This window comes from Ctenopharyngodon idella, chromosome 10 (assembly GCF_019924925.1).
Source record: "Ctenopharyngodon idella isolate HZGC_01 chromosome 10, HZGC01, whole genome shotgun sequence".
In the NCBI taxonomy this organism is placed as follows: Eukaryota; Metazoa; Chordata; class Actinopteri; order Cypriniformes; family Xenocyprididae; genus Ctenopharyngodon; species Ctenopharyngodon idella.
Window position 1 is genome coordinate 1,006,412 of NC_067229.1, and position 16,636 is coordinate 1,023,047.

Consider the following 16,636-nt stretch of genomic DNA (forward strand, 5'->3'; position numbering starts at 1 on the left):
TACAGTTGCTTCAGACACCAATCATGTGGAGGCATTCCCTAAAGTGTCTCAGGACGCAGTGTCTCGTTCCCTGTTCTCAGGAAACCAGGGTTAGACTCGTAACCCAAGATGTTATTGTCCTTGGTGTGAACGGGCCTTTACTCTTATTTGTATGACCAAAAATGACAAAGTATTTTAAGTTGAAAAAATGCAAGTGATCATGCTGCCACCTCCATGTCATGAAGCACAGTATACTTCAGCTTCCATACTCCACACTTGGATATGTGCATAATAATAGCGCACATTTATCTAGGTTAACGTTAGAGCAAGTGGCCAAGTTACTTAAATGTTTCAAATGATAAGCCATATTTGAGGCCATTGGATGACAGGTGAACTTTTTGGATTTCCTCCTACTGTAATTACCACAAGGACCCTCTGTTAATGATCTGTGTTTTTTTTTGTGCATCTTTGGAAGTAGTGCAGCACCCAAAGTTACAAAAAATGCTGCTCGAGAGTGAAACCTGAGCACTGAACACTGAGGAGCGGCACAGCAAATATTTTCCTTTTCTCTTCTGCCCATAAACCAAAATGCAAGAAATTTTGGTGCATCCCAAATAATAATAATAATAATAATAATAATAAATAGATTATATAGATTAAATACATTTTGTGAATATTTTTCTGACCTTGACTGTATATGTCTGTATTATGTGTTTCTTCTTCTCTTTGTCTTTCCTCTTGTTTCTGTCTCTCCCATTCCTCTCGTTCTCTCTTCATCTCCTCTCGCATCTTTCTCTCTTGATCCTCTATGTCTTTAATGTCTTTTTTATATCGTTCTTCTCTCTCTCTAAATTCCTCTTCCCTTCTCTTTCTCTCTTTATCATGATTCTGTCTTTCTTCCTCCATCATCAACTTCATTCTCTCTCTCTCTTCTTCATATTTGGACTGAAGAACCTCTCTCTCTCCGTGTCTTCTTTCTATCGCTTGTTTAAGTCTCTGATTATATTCATCCCACATTGCCTGTTCTTTCTTTCTCCTTCTCTCGTCCTCTTCTTCTCTTCTTCGTCTTTCCTCTTGTTTCTGTCTCTCCCATTCCTCTCGTTCTCTCTTCATCTCCTCTCGCATCTTTCTCTCTTGATCCTCTATGTCTTTAATGTCTTGTTTATATCGTTCTTCTCTCTCTCTAAATTCTTCTTCTCTTCTCTTTCTTTGATTTTGTATGTCTTCCTCCATCATCATCTTGATACTCTTTTTCTCTTCTTCATGTTTGTTCATCAGTTCTTTTTTTTCTCTGTTCAGTTGTTCCACTCTCTCCATCTGAATCATCATTTGTTGTTCTTGTATTTTTCTTTCCATCTTTCTAAACATCCCACATGAGTAGTAACTATCTCCGTTTTCTTTCACCATGTCATCTATCTTCTTCAGTAGTTCAGACACCTGTGTTCGGTCTCCAATATGATTATTATTGAACACATGGTATCTGTTTCCACATGCTTTAATCAGGTTTTTAAGGGCAGGTTCAGGATTTTCCAGCCACTGTTCAATTGTCTTTTTCTTCAGATCATCTCCTCTGGTGAAGAGTACCATGGTGTACATTAAAGAGTTTTCACCGAACGTCTCTTGGATGATCTTCACTGCTGTTGCTTCTTCTCGAGTGAATCGTCCCACTGGTATCAGTAAGAGAAACACATGTGGTCCAGGCAGAATCATGGAGATGGAGTTAGTAATTTCCTTCTGGATCTCTTCATTAGTAAGTTCAGTATCAAACAGTCCTGGAGTGTCAATCACAGTAATGTGTCTGCCATTGATTTCAGCTGTCTCTTTCTGACACTCTTTAGTAATAGACTTTTGACATGTGTCTGATATAAATGCTTCTTCTGTTCCTAAGATTGTGTTTCCAGTTGCACTCTTCCCAACTCCAGTTTTTCCCAGCAGCACAATCCTCAGATCATCTGCACTGTCCCTTGAATCTAAAGATAGATCAAATAAAAATTAAAAACAGTATACTGAATTTCAAGTAAAGTTTGTCAATCATCAAGGTCATCAGAGAATATTGTGTATAATTTATACTGATGATCATGGGCTAATCATATTATTTCCTCTGAACTCTACATATAACGTTATTGTTTTATCTCACAAATCTGTAAACTTTTGTGTTCATGAAAAGTGTTTAATCCATGCAGATTTTCTGATCATTACCTTGTGACTGAAACCACGTCTCTAATGATTGGATTCTCTTGTTCATTTCTTCAAATTTCAGCAGTTTTTCCATCTGTGCCTCCAACAATGTCTCTGTGGAGAAACAAACACCACTATTTGCCTCAACCATCTGCATCAGTCTCTCCATCAACATGGACACTTGTGTGTTTGGGCCAATGAAATGATGCCGTCCTCCAAAACTCTCAATGACAGACTGTGTTTCTTCATTCAGTTCTGCTGTCTGATGCTCTGGATTCTGGTGTATGAGGATCAAGATGTGTTTGTCAATTCTTGAGCTGAATATCTTCTGGATCTTCTCCATTTCTGCTCTGTCTTCATTATTAAGTGGACCATCAGGAATAATAATGAGGAACACATGAACTCCAGGATCACAGAGAGACACACAGCGGAGAGTCTGACGCATCACTTCCTCCTCTGAGAGCTGAGTCTTGATCAGAGCTGGAAGCTCCACCAGAGAGATCAGATGTTCACACACCTTCACGTCTCTCCTCACACACTCTGAGCTGAGCTCTGATCCTCTCTCACTCTGGTTCAGGATCAGGTTTGATATGATGGATTTTAATCTTTTGTCACTCCCACATACAACCAGATTCAGCTTCACACCTTCCGGAGCTGTCAAAGGAATAAACAAATTTAACATTGTGCTTTTAACTTTTAAAAAAAAATGTCTTTGCTGAACGACTACTCATGTGGAAACAATGAGATTTTACAAAGCGCTGACCTCCCCTACTTGATCATTGTAAAAACAGGATGATCAGGAATCTGGTGTAAATTATTCTGAATGTACATTATTCTGCTTATTATGCAGCTACTTACCAAATATATAAATAAATGGACATGAAATACAACTCGAATTCTGGAAATGTTGGGATGTTTTTTAAATTTGAATAAAATGAAAACTAAAAGACTTTCAAATCACATGAGCCAATATTTTATAAACAATAGAACATAGATTACATAACAAATGTTTAAACAGAAATTTTACACTTTTATCCACTAAATCAGCTCATTTCAAATTTGATGCCTGCTACAGTTGGCACGGGGGCAACAAATGGCTAAATTTTGAAAAGATTCAGCAGGGAGAACATCTAACAACTAATTAAGTTAATTGATATTGTCACGTTTCTGTCAACTGCTGCTTCCTTCCACTCCCCACCAGAGGTCTCCGTTTCAACATTAAGACTTTTTCATTGCACACACGCTGTCACTTCACTCTGGACCACATTTCCCACAATCCCTCAGCTAGGCACTGATCACACTCACACCTGTTTCACATCAGGTTCCCTTTATAAGCTGCACTCCTTCACACACACTTTGCTGAGTATTGTTTAGCCTTGTAGCTGACCTTGTCGCCGTGTTCCTTGTTCCTTGCTTTGCCTGTGTTTTTGACCCTGGACTGTTTCCTTGTTTATGATCGTTTGCTGCCTGCCTAGACCTTTGCCTGTGTTTGGATTACTCTTTTACCTTGCCTTCTTGTATCTGTTTGCTGGTGTTTGACCCTCTGCCTGTACGACTACGCTCATCCTATTAATAAGGCCTGCTCGTGGATCTCCAACTCTGTTGTCCCGTCCCATACGTTACAGAATACTCAGCCCTACCAAAATCCAGCGGCTTTTGAGCATTTCCAGTCCAACCATGGATCCAGTCAACCAGCCACTACGTCTTCGGCAAAGAGACTTATCAATTGAGGAATATGTTCACCAATTCTGTGAGTTGTCATTTCAAGTTCCATTTGATGATGTGGCATTTTCCGTTTTGGACTAAATGAGCCCATAAAATCCTGGTTTCCAGAGGGGAAGTTTAATTGCAGTCTAAGAGACTTTATGGACTATGCCCTAATTTTGAGTGGTTCTTCATTCACTGTGGGGGAAGAAGAGAAGTTAAAGAGTCCAAAGATTTTTTTGTCGGAGGGCCAACTTCAGCAAGCTCCGGTGGCAGCGGAGCTTGTACCAATGCAGAGTTCTTGGCCTTCCACTCTTTTTTTATCGCAACCCCGATACTCTCTGCACTTCCAAACCCAGTAATTCCCTCACCAGAGCCTGTTCACGTGATGGCTGCATTGGAGTCCGTTCCTGTATTTGCAGCCATTCCTGAGCCAAGTCAAGTCACAGTTGACCTTCCTGAACCAAGTCAAGTCACTGTTGATCTTCCTGAGCCAATTGTCCAGAGTCACGTCACGTCTCTGCTGATCTTTCAGAGCCTTGCAACATTATGTCTGACACCCCAGAGTCACGTCTTGTTGTGGGGGTAGCCTTATGGTGTATCTGGGCCACGTACATCACCGGGGGGGTGGACGGGTTCTGTCACGTTTCTGTCGACTGCTGCTTCCTTCCACTCCCCACCAGAGGTCTTCGTTTCAACATTAAGACTTTTTCATTGCACACACGCTGTCACTTCACTCTGGACTACATTTCCCACAATCCCTCAGCTAGGCACTGATCACACTCACACCTGTTTCCCATCAGGTTCCCTTTATAAGCTGCACTCCTTCACACACACTTTGCTGAGTATTGTTTAACCTTGTATCCGACCTTGTCTCCGTGTTCCTTGTTCCTTGCCTTGTCTGTGTTTTTGACCCTGGACTGTTTCCTTGTTTATGATCGTTTGCTGCCTGCCTAGACCTTTGCCTGTGTTTGGATTACTCTTTTGCCTTGCCTTCTTGTATCTGTTTGCTGGTGTTTGACCCTCTGTTTGTATGACTACGCTCATCCTATTAATAAAGCCTGCTCGTGGATCTCCAACTCTGTTGTCCCGTCCCATACGTTACAGATATCAGGTCTGTAACATGATTAGCTATAAAAGGGATGTCTTAGAAGTAAAGATCTCTCAGAAGTAAAGATGGGCAGAGCTGTGAAAGAGTGCGTAAAAAGATTGTGGAATACTTTAAAAACAGTGTTCCTCAATGTTAAGTCATCATCTGCAGTGCATAACATCAAAAGATTCAGAGAAACTGGAGAAATCTCTGTGCGTAAGGTACAAAGTCAAAGACCTTTATTGGATTCTTGTGGTCTTCGGGCTCTCAGACAACATTGACACAATCATGCTGATGGGTGACGCAGTGACATTACTAAATGGGCCCTGGAATACTTCCAGAAACCACTGTAGGTAAACACAATCCGCCGTGTCATCTGCAGATGCCAACTAAAGTTCTATCATGCAAAAAGGAAGCCATATGTGAACATGGTCCAGAAGCCCCGTCTTTTTAGATGTGATTATCTCTTTTTTTATATCACTGATCTGTTGGTTGCATTTGTATTTTTGTATTTAATTTTTTTTATTGCTTTTCATTTATTTTCTTGATTTATAAAATGATGCATTGATATTTGCTTTCTCTCTGTCTTATGTGACATTTAAAACAGCTTGTTCAGTGGAAAATTACTGCTTATGCTGTTGTTTTTTTAAGAAGCACTTCTGAAATTAACAAAGGAATTGAGGCAAAGGTGCAAATCAGCTATACAGTGGGTATGGAAAGTATTCAGACCCCCTTAAATTTTTCACTCTTTGTTATATTGCAGCCATTTGCTAAAATCATTTAAGTTCATTTTTTTTCCTCATTAATGTACACACAGCACCCCATATTGACAGAAAAACACAGAATTGTTGACATTTTTGCAGATTTATTAAAAAAGAAAAACTGAAATATCACATGGTCCTAAGTATTCAGACCCTTTGCTCAGTATTTAGTAGAAGCACCCTTTTGATCTAATACAGCCATGAGTCTTTTTGGGAAAGATGCAACAAGTTTTTCACACCTGGATTTGGGGATCCTCTGCCATTCCTCCTTGCAGATCCTCTCCAGTTCTGTCAGGTTGGATGGTAAACTTTGGTGGACAGCCATTTTTAGGTCTCTCCAGAGATGCTCAATTGGGTTTAAGTCAGGGCTCTGGCTGGGCCATTCAAGAACAGTCACGGAGTTGTTGTGAAGCCACTCCTTCATTATTTTAGCTGTGTGCTTAGGGTCATTGTCTTGTTGGAAGGTAAACCTTCGGCCCAGTCTGAGGTCCTAAGCACTCTGGAGAAGGTTTTCGTCCAGGATATCCCTGTACTTGGCTGCATTCATCTTTCCCTCGATTGCAACCGGTCGTCCTGTCCCTGCAGCTGAAAAACACGCCCACAGCATGATGCTGCCACCACCATGCTTCACTGTTGGGACTGTATTGGACAGGTGATGAGCAGTGCCTGGTTTTCTCCACACATACCGCTTAGAATTAAGGCCAAAAAGTTCTATCTTGGTCTCATCAGACCAGAGAATCTTATTTCTCACCATCTTGGAGTCCTTCAGGTGTTTTTTCATGTGTCTTGCACTGAGGAGAGGCTTCCGTCGGGCCACTCTGCCATAAAGCCCCGACTGGTGGAGGGCTGCAGTGATGGTTGACTTTCTACAACTTTCTCCCATCTCCCGACTGCATCTCTGGAGCTCAGCCACAGTGATCTTTGGGTTCTTCTTTACCTCTCTCACCAAGGCTCTTCTCCCCCGATAGCTCAGTTTGGCCGGACGGCCAGCTCTAGGAAGGGTTCTGGTCGTCCCAAACGTCTTCCATTTAAGGATTATGGAGGCCACTGTGCTCTTAGGAACCTTAAGTGCAGCAGAAATTTTTTTGTAGCCTTGGCCAGATCTGTGCCTTGCCACAATTCTGTCTCTGAGCTCTTCAGGCAGTTCCTTTGACCTCATGATTCTCATTTGCTCTGACATGCACTGTGAGCTGTAAGGTCTTATATAGACAGGTGTGTGGCTTTCCTAATCAAGTCCAATCAGTATAATCAAACACAGGTGGACTCAAATGAAGGTGTAGAACCGTCTCAAGGATGATCAGAAGAAATGGACAGCACCTGAGTTAAATATATGCGTGTCACAGCAAAGGGTCTGAATACTTAGGACCATGTGATATTTCAGTTTTTCTTTTTTAATAAATCTGCAAAAATGTCAATAATACTGTGTTTTTCAGTCAATATGGGGTGCTGTGTGTACATTAATGAGGAAAAAAAATGAGCTTAAATGATTTTAGCAAATGGCTGCAATATAACAAAGAGTGAAACATTTAAGGGGGTCTGAATACTTTCCGTACCCACTGTATAAGACAGCCAGAACTGTGTGAGGGTGTTCTTCTCTGTAGAACTCTATTTGCATCGAACAAACTTCTTGCAAGAATAAAATCAACAAAGACATTTCCTGAGTGTTTGTTTCATTACATTCTCACCACTAAAGGAATAAAATAATTTTTCCACAACAGTTTGGTGTCAGAAGTACGGATTCCACGTGTGATTCGTCTGGAATTGAAAACGCTTGAGGTTGATCACCCTGGTCTCCAAAGACTGACTCCCTACCTAAAAGTCTTCAGGGAAGAGGGACAAACATCTGAGGGCCCAGACTTTCACCGCCGGAATCTCAACAAGAATCCTCAACAAGGAAGAAAAAGGCATATTTGCCCAGTGAGTCTGTGAGGGTGAATATTTCTAAAGCACTAGAAATAAGTTGATTTGAGTCAAAGTACTGACTCAAAGGAGAGGGTTTCTTTGCCGAGTCTGTGCAAAGACACACTGCAGGGTGAGGAAAAAGGGACGTGCCGAGGTTCAGTGACACAGAGAATATGGGGTCTGAAACCGCAAACAAAAATGTACATCTGATGACAGGAAGAGTCCAATTTATAAAGAAATTAAAAGAAAATATTGTGATAGCATTTTGGCAGAAATCTCAGATTGGATTGAAAATTATGACTATTCTTTCAACTGTTGATGGACAGAAAATGATGGCACATGAAAATGTAACAGCTTCATTTGGGATTTCTCCGGCAGGTAAGAAATTACTATTAAATGAATATTGCCCGCCTGTTGAGAAATTAATAATTCTATGTAAATCCTCAGGGTGTTTTCAGTCCACGATTGAATGAATGTCTAATGATTTAAGAGAATTGGTGTTGTGAGATCCTTGCAAGGCACTAAAACATATACTGTTCAACACAAGTTCAATATGGAGTACTGCAAGGCTCAGTACTAGGACCATTGCTTTTCACTCTGTACATGCTACCCTTGGGAGATATCATTAGGAAGCATGGCATTAGTTTTCACTGTTACGCTGATGATACCAATTCACAAAATTAACGGAATGCATAGCTGATATAAAAAAATTGGATGACCAGTCATTTCCTACTACTAAATTCAGAAAAAACAGAGATTCTAATTTTTGGACCAAAAACTTCTTCATGTAATAACCTAGAATACTGTCTAACACTTGATGGCTGCTCTGTTAAGTCTTCGTCGTCTCTTAGGAACCTGGGTGTGCTCTTTGATACCAATCTTTCATTTGAAAACCATGTTCCTAGCATCTGTAAAACCGCATTCTTTCATCTTAAAAAATATCTAAACTACGACATATGCTCTCAATGAAAAATGCAGAACAGTTAGTTCAAGCGTTCATGACCTCAAGGCTAGATTACTGTAACGCTCTACTGGGTGGTTGTTCTGCTCGCCTGATAAATAAACTACAGCTGGTCCAAAACGCAGCAGCTAGAGTTCTTACTAGAACTAGGAAGTATGACCATATTAGCCCAGTTCTGTCAACACTGCATTGGCTTCCTGTTAAACATCGTATAGATTTTAAAATCTTGCTAATTACTTACAAAGCACTAAATGGTTTAGCTCCCCAATACCTGAGCGAGCTCCTAATTCATTATAGTCCTTCACGTCTATTGCGATCTCAGAATTCAGGCCAGCTGATAATACCTATTTGCCCAGCTAATACCTCCTATTTGGCACCTAAACTCTGGAACAATCTTCCTAGCATTGTTCGGTGTAGGATTACCAATTTAAGAATCTGTTTAAGATCTGCTGATCCTACATCCTGACATAACCTCACATGAAATACTAAGGTGAAGTATATTGTATTTACCATTTTGAGGTAAAGATAATGACAATTTAAGGAGATCAAGGCAGGCAGCCCAGGTGTCTGTAACATTAACCTTTTGTCTTCATGCACTTCCTGACCATTTGGCAGGACAAGCTCAAGATACAGCGGTGCCTTTGTCTCTATGATAATGTAAAGGTATGGGCGATACTGTCAGACTGAGTGGATTAGCACCTATGCCTTTGAATGACACCGTTATGCTGATTAGATCATGGCTGGGAAATGTAGGGAATGGGCTGATTCCTGCACTGCATTTGCATGCTTTGTTTAGATTGCCCCCTTTAATGTATATGAACTACCAAGTACACTGCCTTAGTTGGACTTGGATGACTACAGCGACGCACAGCGCGTTTCTCAGTAAAGAGTAACTTCTGCTTGAAAGATATCCCAACGTCTCCTGGTCTCTGCTTCGACGAGGAAAAAATTTCCTACATCGGGAAGCAGACACACTCTGTCAGTTTAAATCTAGACTAAAAATGCATCTCTTTAACCTGGCATACACATAACACATTATCACTTTATATTTTCAAATCCTTTAAAGGATTATTAGGATGCATAAATTAGGTCAGTCGGAACCGGGAACACTTCCTATAACACCAGATGTACTCGTTACATCAGAAGAAGAATGGCATCTACGCTAATATTAGTTTCTCTGTCTATCCCGAGGTTTACTGTAGTCAGCCAGATCCGGGCCGTATCCAGATCAGATGGAGGACCTGCGCCTTGACACGACCACAACGCAGCCCTGAAGTGTCAGCATAACATAATCAATCTAAGCACTTTAAGTCTCTAGAAAAAAAGGTGCCATTTTAAGCGGCCCCTAAGTTAATAATTAACAATTTTTACAAAGGAAGGTATTCAATCAAAAACTTATTTTAGCTCAATAATAACTTTATCCTAGAGCTGCTGTAAAGCCAAAACAATCTCTGACAATTAATTTTCCTATGATCACAGTGAAGCTGCTTTGAAACAATCTGTATTGTGAAAAGAGCTATATAAATAAGGGTGACTTGACTTGACTATAATGTGGCCATAACATTTATTTCAGAAGTTACATCTGAAGTAGCATTTAGATGTATTTACACAGCAATTAGAATAGCATAAATAATACTTAAAAGTAATGGGAATTGTATATTAATGGGTTTAAAATGAATATTGAAATATGAAAATATTTTTCCAAAAATAAAAGTGAAAAAAAAATGAAATTATACTGTCTAAATTTGAAACTAAAACCACCAAAAGATGACATTATGTCACTGTCTTAATGAGTGAGTCATTTAGTCATTCATTCAACAATCCCCCCCCCCCCCCCCCCCCCCCCCCCCCACACACACACACACACACACACACACACACACACTTGAAATAGGTAGCTTATGTAAAGCGTTTGTATGGTTCACCCAGTGTAGATGTATTATTTAGAAAATAAAAGAATTCACTCACCCAGTGTCTTGATCTTCTCCTGTAACTCTTTGATTTCATTCTCTCTCGCACTCAGTTTCTCCTCTAGTTCATGCCTGATTCTCTTCTCTTGAGCTCTCATATACGTCTGAAATGAATAGGGTTCAGTCTTCATTCTCTCTATACAATCTAGCAAGTCTGAGATCTGTCCCGAGTTTTTATTGTCCTTTAACCCCATCACATTGTGCCCACTCCCATAGAGACTCACGACCTTCTGAGATTCTGCAGATGCTACAAAATCTGTCACATTTTTGTTAACAGTGTGTTCAGCCATGAAAAGCACCATGAAGTGCTCTTTTGAGTAAAATATTCTGTTGATCTTCTCCAATTCTGCTTTGTCTTCTTTAGTAAGTGGACTGCTGGGAATAACAAGGACAAAAACATGAACTCCAGGATCACCGAGAATCAAACACCGGAGAGTCTCCCGCATCACTTCCTCCTCTGAGAGCCGAGTGAGAGCTGGAAGCTCTATTACAGTGATCTGCCGTCCATGAATCTTCTCCTCTATCTTCACACACACATTTCTCTTCTCTTTCTGATGTAAATATTTATTAATTTTTTTATTTATTGTCCCTCTAAACATTTTAGACACTGAGGTCTTGAGTGTTGTATTATATCCACACAGCACAAAGTTCAGCTTTGATTTTCCAGAAGTAGTCACTGAAACAATATTTAGAGACAGTAGACTTAGTTCAAGACCCCCTGTGGTGAAAATCAAGTTTTTACTGTTTTTTATTTTGTCTATGTGGTGTTTTTAATATGATTTAAAGGGTCATGAAACCCCAGAACACATTTTTTGAACAGATATGTATAGGCTGCACATCATTGAAAACACTAAAGGTACTCATTAATTATATTTATAAGTTGAAATTAGTTATTTTTGCATTTTTCAGAGCGATTTCTGTCTTCCAGTTTGAAAAGCAAAGCCGGAATAACGTCACAAAATCTGACGTCATCGTGTACTACCGGCAAGATCAGAAGTGCTGGTTGGCTCCAGTATGGGCTGGTCGAATATGCTGACGTCAACCGTTTCTGCAATTATTCATGACTTAAAGCACATTCAATCCATTCACTGCCCTGTAGAATGCATACGATTATAATTGCGGTATTATGCATGAGGAAGTGTCACTTCTCTCGTCTCTTGTCATTCAGAGACATGGGTTGTATAGGTGCTCATTTCCTCAGTGCTACAACACAAAAATGTGTTTTCTTGCGACGTGACCAGAGCTGAAGTTTGGGTGCGGGCGGTTTGTTTTGCTGTTGTCCGCCAGCACAAATGGAAAATATGTTCAAATGAGATCACATTACAGCAGAGAATTCAAATGTCACCTCTGCATTCGGACACACGAGCCGTGTGTATGTTTCCCCCAGCACAGCTAGCACATGAGTGTTGTTTGTATTTTGCCTGCGATGCGGTCAGAACTGGAGTGTGAATACAAACACATGAAAAATACAATTGTTATTCATGCACACGGAGCGCGCATATGAATGGTTTCAGCGCGGAGCTCTGTGATGAGTTTAACAACACTAACTATGTGGATCAAAGATTATACAGTATAAAGTATCTGTGTTTAAAGTTTTTGTAGATGTATTTCACACATTGCTCTTCACCAAACATGAACCAGCATGGTGTATCCACACAAGTATTCTTCAAATGAAATATTTGTGCAAACTGGACACAGTGGTGTTTCTGAATGCGACCAATCTACTTTGAGTGTAACTAAAATGAGCCAATGGACATTGGCATGTGAGATTCGCATTAGCCGCGCTACCCCGCAGTGCGGGTGTTTAATGAGTAGCAGGTGCATCACATACTTCAGGTTTTCGCTGAGGAGCCAAGCCAGGGACCCGGCCACTCAGTGGTGGCACAGCAACTGTGGCGACAGGACCTGACATCTCTGTTCCCTCCTTTAGGGAATGAGGGTTGTATACGTAACCAAGACCTTCCCCTTCAGTCGGTCACGTTTAACATCACGTCAGAACTGCACTGACGAATTGGGATCTCGCTAGAGAGACCAATCTCTTTTGAGTGTAACTAAAACGAGCCAATGGACATTGGCATGCAAGATTCCCCTCAGCTACGCTACCCCACAGCGCGGGTATTTAATGAGCAAGTGCATCACATACTTCAGCTTTTCACTTTGGAGTTCTGTTGTTCCAGCTCTTCAACGAGTCTTCTTTTTGGAAAGCAGCCCCTTTGTCAGTGTTGGTGTGACGGTGCTCACAGCAGTGGTTGTGATATCTTCATTTAAACAAACAGTTGTTTTCACAACTTTTTTCAGAGAGTTGGCATTCCGCTCGTGTGTTTCTGGATGTGGCCGTTACCTGGCTCTGTCTGACAGTCACAAGAACTGTCTCGTGTCTGGGCATTAGGCACGCTGAGCAAGCTTTCATGGATAAGTCATGCACCCACTGCAGGAAGATGACCATCGTGGTTTTGCGGTTGAAACTCCAATACCTCAAACAAGGTGGAGTCGCCTGTTCCCTGATCTAGTTCCTATTCTGGTGGACACCAGATAGCCTAATAGCCTAGGTGAGCTGAGAATCACAGCAGTGAGGGCTTCCCCGCAAGGTAACCATTCTCTGTGGGTCCCTCCGCGCTACTCCTCTAGCAATCCGTAAGCTGTGGAGCTTCCTCAGGAGCACACTGGTCCCTCTCATGAGGTACCAGTCGTTTCTTTTAGCGCTCTTGTGGATGACCGGATGTCAATTGCTGCACCAGAGGGTGAGCTTGGTTCCCCTGGGGATGAAGATTTGGCTGCATTACCCCCTTCTGGGACCATAACATTGCCGAAACCCGACCCGGGGATGACAGCTATGCCTTCCCGGGCCGCCGAGAGCGCCATGCTTGTCCGTGTCCCGAACCCTCAAAACTGGGCGATTAGTTTCGGGGCGCTGAGAACCAGTGCAGGACACTCCCGCTCATTTCTTTCCAGAAGTGCATGAAGAGGTTCCCAGATCGTGGATGGCACCTTTTTCTGCCCGAAGCCAGTCTGGTGCCTCTTCCGCCCTCACTACCCTCAGTGGCAGGGTGGTCAAGGGGTACGTGGAGATTCCTCCGGTGGAGCGGTCTGTTGCAACTGTGTCCAAAGATCACTACTTCCTGGCGGGATTATCCATGTCTCCCCTCCCGGGTCTGTAAGTTCTCGTCCTTGCTTGGGGCCAAGGCTTACAGAACTTGTGGAGAGGCTGCCTCTGCCCTGCATGCCATGATGCTCCTGCAGGTCTACGAACTTAAAAGAACTGCACAAGGGTAGTTCCGACCCGGGTGATATGCAGGAATTGTGCACAGTGACAGACCTTGAGCGACAAAAGTCACTGTGCGCTTCCTGGGTTGGGTGATGTCCACCATGGTGGTCCAGGAACTCCATATCTGGCTGAACCTGGCAGATATGCGTGAGGCCGACGAATTTCGTTTCCTCAACGCCCCCATCTCCCAGGTCTGTCTATTCGGCGATGCGGTCAAGAATTTCGCCCAACAGTTCTGTTGCCAACGTGTTTTTCCAAACATGTTTTTCCTGTTTGTTTCTGAGGGCGGTAAGGTTAGGTGGAGGGCCGGGTGGAGAATCCTTTGTTTTGTGGAACCAGGTAAGTGTTGCATCACACACTCAGACCCCACTTCGGCCTACCTCAGTGCCTCCTGAGTCAGGTCACTGCGACGTTGTATACATCAACCTTCAGGGTGGTCTACGCTCCCGCTGCATGTCGCAACTCACCCACCATCTCCTCCTTTGGAATCAGAAGCATCTGAGGTCGCTTCCCCATGTGATCCAGCTGATTTAGAGAAGCTTTGGAGCTGCTCAAGTAGACCTGTTTACCTCTCTGGACACATTGCAATGGCAGTTGTTTTAGACACCATTACTTCTGCTAGAGCCCCCTCTACAAGGCGCCTCTATGGGTTGAATTGGAGCCTATTCATTGACTGGTGTTCTCACCTCGGGGGATGCCCAATAAGAGCTGTGCTTTCCTTCATGCAAGAAAGGTTGGAGCGAAGGCTGTCTCCCTCCACCCTTAAAGTGTATGTTGCTGCCATTGCTGCATATCACAATGCAGTTGTCCCTTGGAAAGCACAACCTGATCGTCAGGTTCTTAAGGGGAGCGAGAAGGTTAATTCCTCCTCGCCTTACTCTGTACCCTCTTGGGACTTGTCCTTGGTGCTCACGGCACTTCAGAAACCCCCCTTCGAACCTCTTCAGTCAGCTGAGTTAAAGATCCTGGTCAACCAAGCGTGCTTGGAATTCAGTCTGGTTAACTCTCACATTGTCCTGAGACCCCGGCCAGGATATGCACCCAAGGTAGTAGTGAACCTGTAAGCCTGAGAGCCTGCTCTGCCTTCTCTGCCTGTGTAGTCTCCTCCCTAGTAAGGCAGGAGCCACTCCAGAGACATTCCATTTGTTGCACTGCCCCATTTTGGCCAGTCCACATGGTATCTCTCTACTAGCAGGATGTGGCTTCTACAGCATTCCTTTCCAATAGAAAGGGCACACTTTCCCAGTGTTATCCAACAGTCTCACTGCATGGGCCATGTGAAACTGCAGTGATCAATGCTCTCTGCAAAAGCCCTTCCGTCTTTCACTCTAATAAGTGCGGGGGACACAGGAGGCTTATGCAGGGTGCTGGAAGGGCCAGCAACAGTGACGTTCGTTTTATTAGGGATCCCAATTTGATGGTTCAGTTCCGACATGAAGTTAAACGTAACCAACTAAAAGGGAACGTCTCGGTTACGTATGTAACCCTCGTTACCTGAAGGAGGGAACGGAGACATCACATCGGAAATGAACCGACTAATTGGGATCCCTAATAAAACGGAACTGTAGTTGGCCCTTCCAGCCACAGTTGCTGGCCCTGCAGGTCCCCTACCCTCTTAATAGAAGCCAATGCAAACAGGAGAACTGTCTTCACTGACAGGATCCCACAGTTGCTGTGCCACTGCTGAGCGGCCGGGTCCCTGGCTCGGCTCCTCAGTGAAAACCTGAAGTATGTGATGCACCTGCTACTCATTAAATACCCGCACTGCGGGGTAGCGCAGCTAATGCGAATCTCACATGCCAATGTCCATTGGCTCGTTTTAGTTACACTCAAAGTAGATTGGTCTCTCTAGCGAGAGATCCCAATTCATCGGTCCAGTTCCGACGTGACTTTTTCATTCCCTCCTTCAGGGAACGAGGGTTACATATGTAAGCGAGACGCTTCTAGGGATATTGATATTTGGAAGGCAGCGGTCTGACTCTGAGATGGTGAACGGGAACATGGTTTGTGTAACATTAGCAACACATTATTAACTGTTTGAAAACATACTCAAGCAAAAGGCTAATCATATCAATGACCGTTATGTGTCTGACGTTGTGAAGAGCGATACATAAAACGTATTAACATTCTTATACATCGACTTGTAGATGAGCCTGTACAATTCACTCTTCAACTTCTTCTGAATCAATTTCTTGCTTCACATACGGTATGACACTTCGGCTAAAGACATATGAGGGGCTGTTTACATGACACACAACTAACAACTTAAAACTTTTTATGTGTTTTGGCCGTTCGACAATGGTGTTTTAGCCTGAAAATGAAAACTATTGAAAATAAGTTTTCAAAAACAATACCGTTATTATCTCTGTATATACTGCAAAAACGCTAATGAGTTAAAACAGTGACGTTATGCACATACATATTACGTATTGGGATGGGTACAGAAACCTGGTATTAAATGAACCCCAGGGCTAAATTATGGCAGACCGCTGTATCGCTAAGCTCCGACGTTAACGGTTCTGCTATCAGTACTGGAGAAATTAATAAAATACACGTAGGCCTACTATTTATTACTGCTATTTAGACATTATCTTGCAAATTCTATCTTGCCAGCCATTTCTATATACAGTAATAATTGTCTGTGATGCATTTTTGCTGTTCTCAATCCAGAAGAGAGATCTCTCTCACGCAGGGCTACAATAAGCATTAATCTATCAGTTTATACAGTGAAATATATGCAGTGTTATTTTACATTTGATTACTTTATTAGATTTCTTTTGTAGGCCCTATTAGGCTACTTACCTGAACAGTAATGTTAGTCGACCT

General features: G+C 42.4%; 2 protein-coding genes across 2 annotated transcripts in view; both read right to left on the reverse strand.

Moving 5' to 3' along the window:
- LOC127520187 (golgin subfamily A member 6-like protein 22) overlaps positions 1-16,636 on the reverse strand; it is a 48,052-nt gene that overhangs the window by 10,839 nt on the left and 20,577 nt on the right. The gene's annotated exons all lie outside the window — the stretch shown is intronic.
- LOC127521051 (repetitive organellar protein) overlaps positions 1-16,636 on the reverse strand; it is a 31,324-nt gene that overhangs the window by 10,839 nt on the left and 3,849 nt on the right. Inside the window, exons 3-5 of the mRNA XM_051909907.1 lie at positions 10,544-11,221; positions 2,179-2,811; positions 666-1,949 (exon numbers count right to left, since the gene is read on the reverse strand). Of these exons, the coding sequence (XP_051765867.1) occupies positions 666-1,949; positions 2,179-2,811; positions 10,544-11,221 (2,595 nt within the window). The remainder of the gene's footprint in view (positions 1-665; positions 1,950-2,178; positions 2,812-10,543; positions 11,222-16,636) is intronic.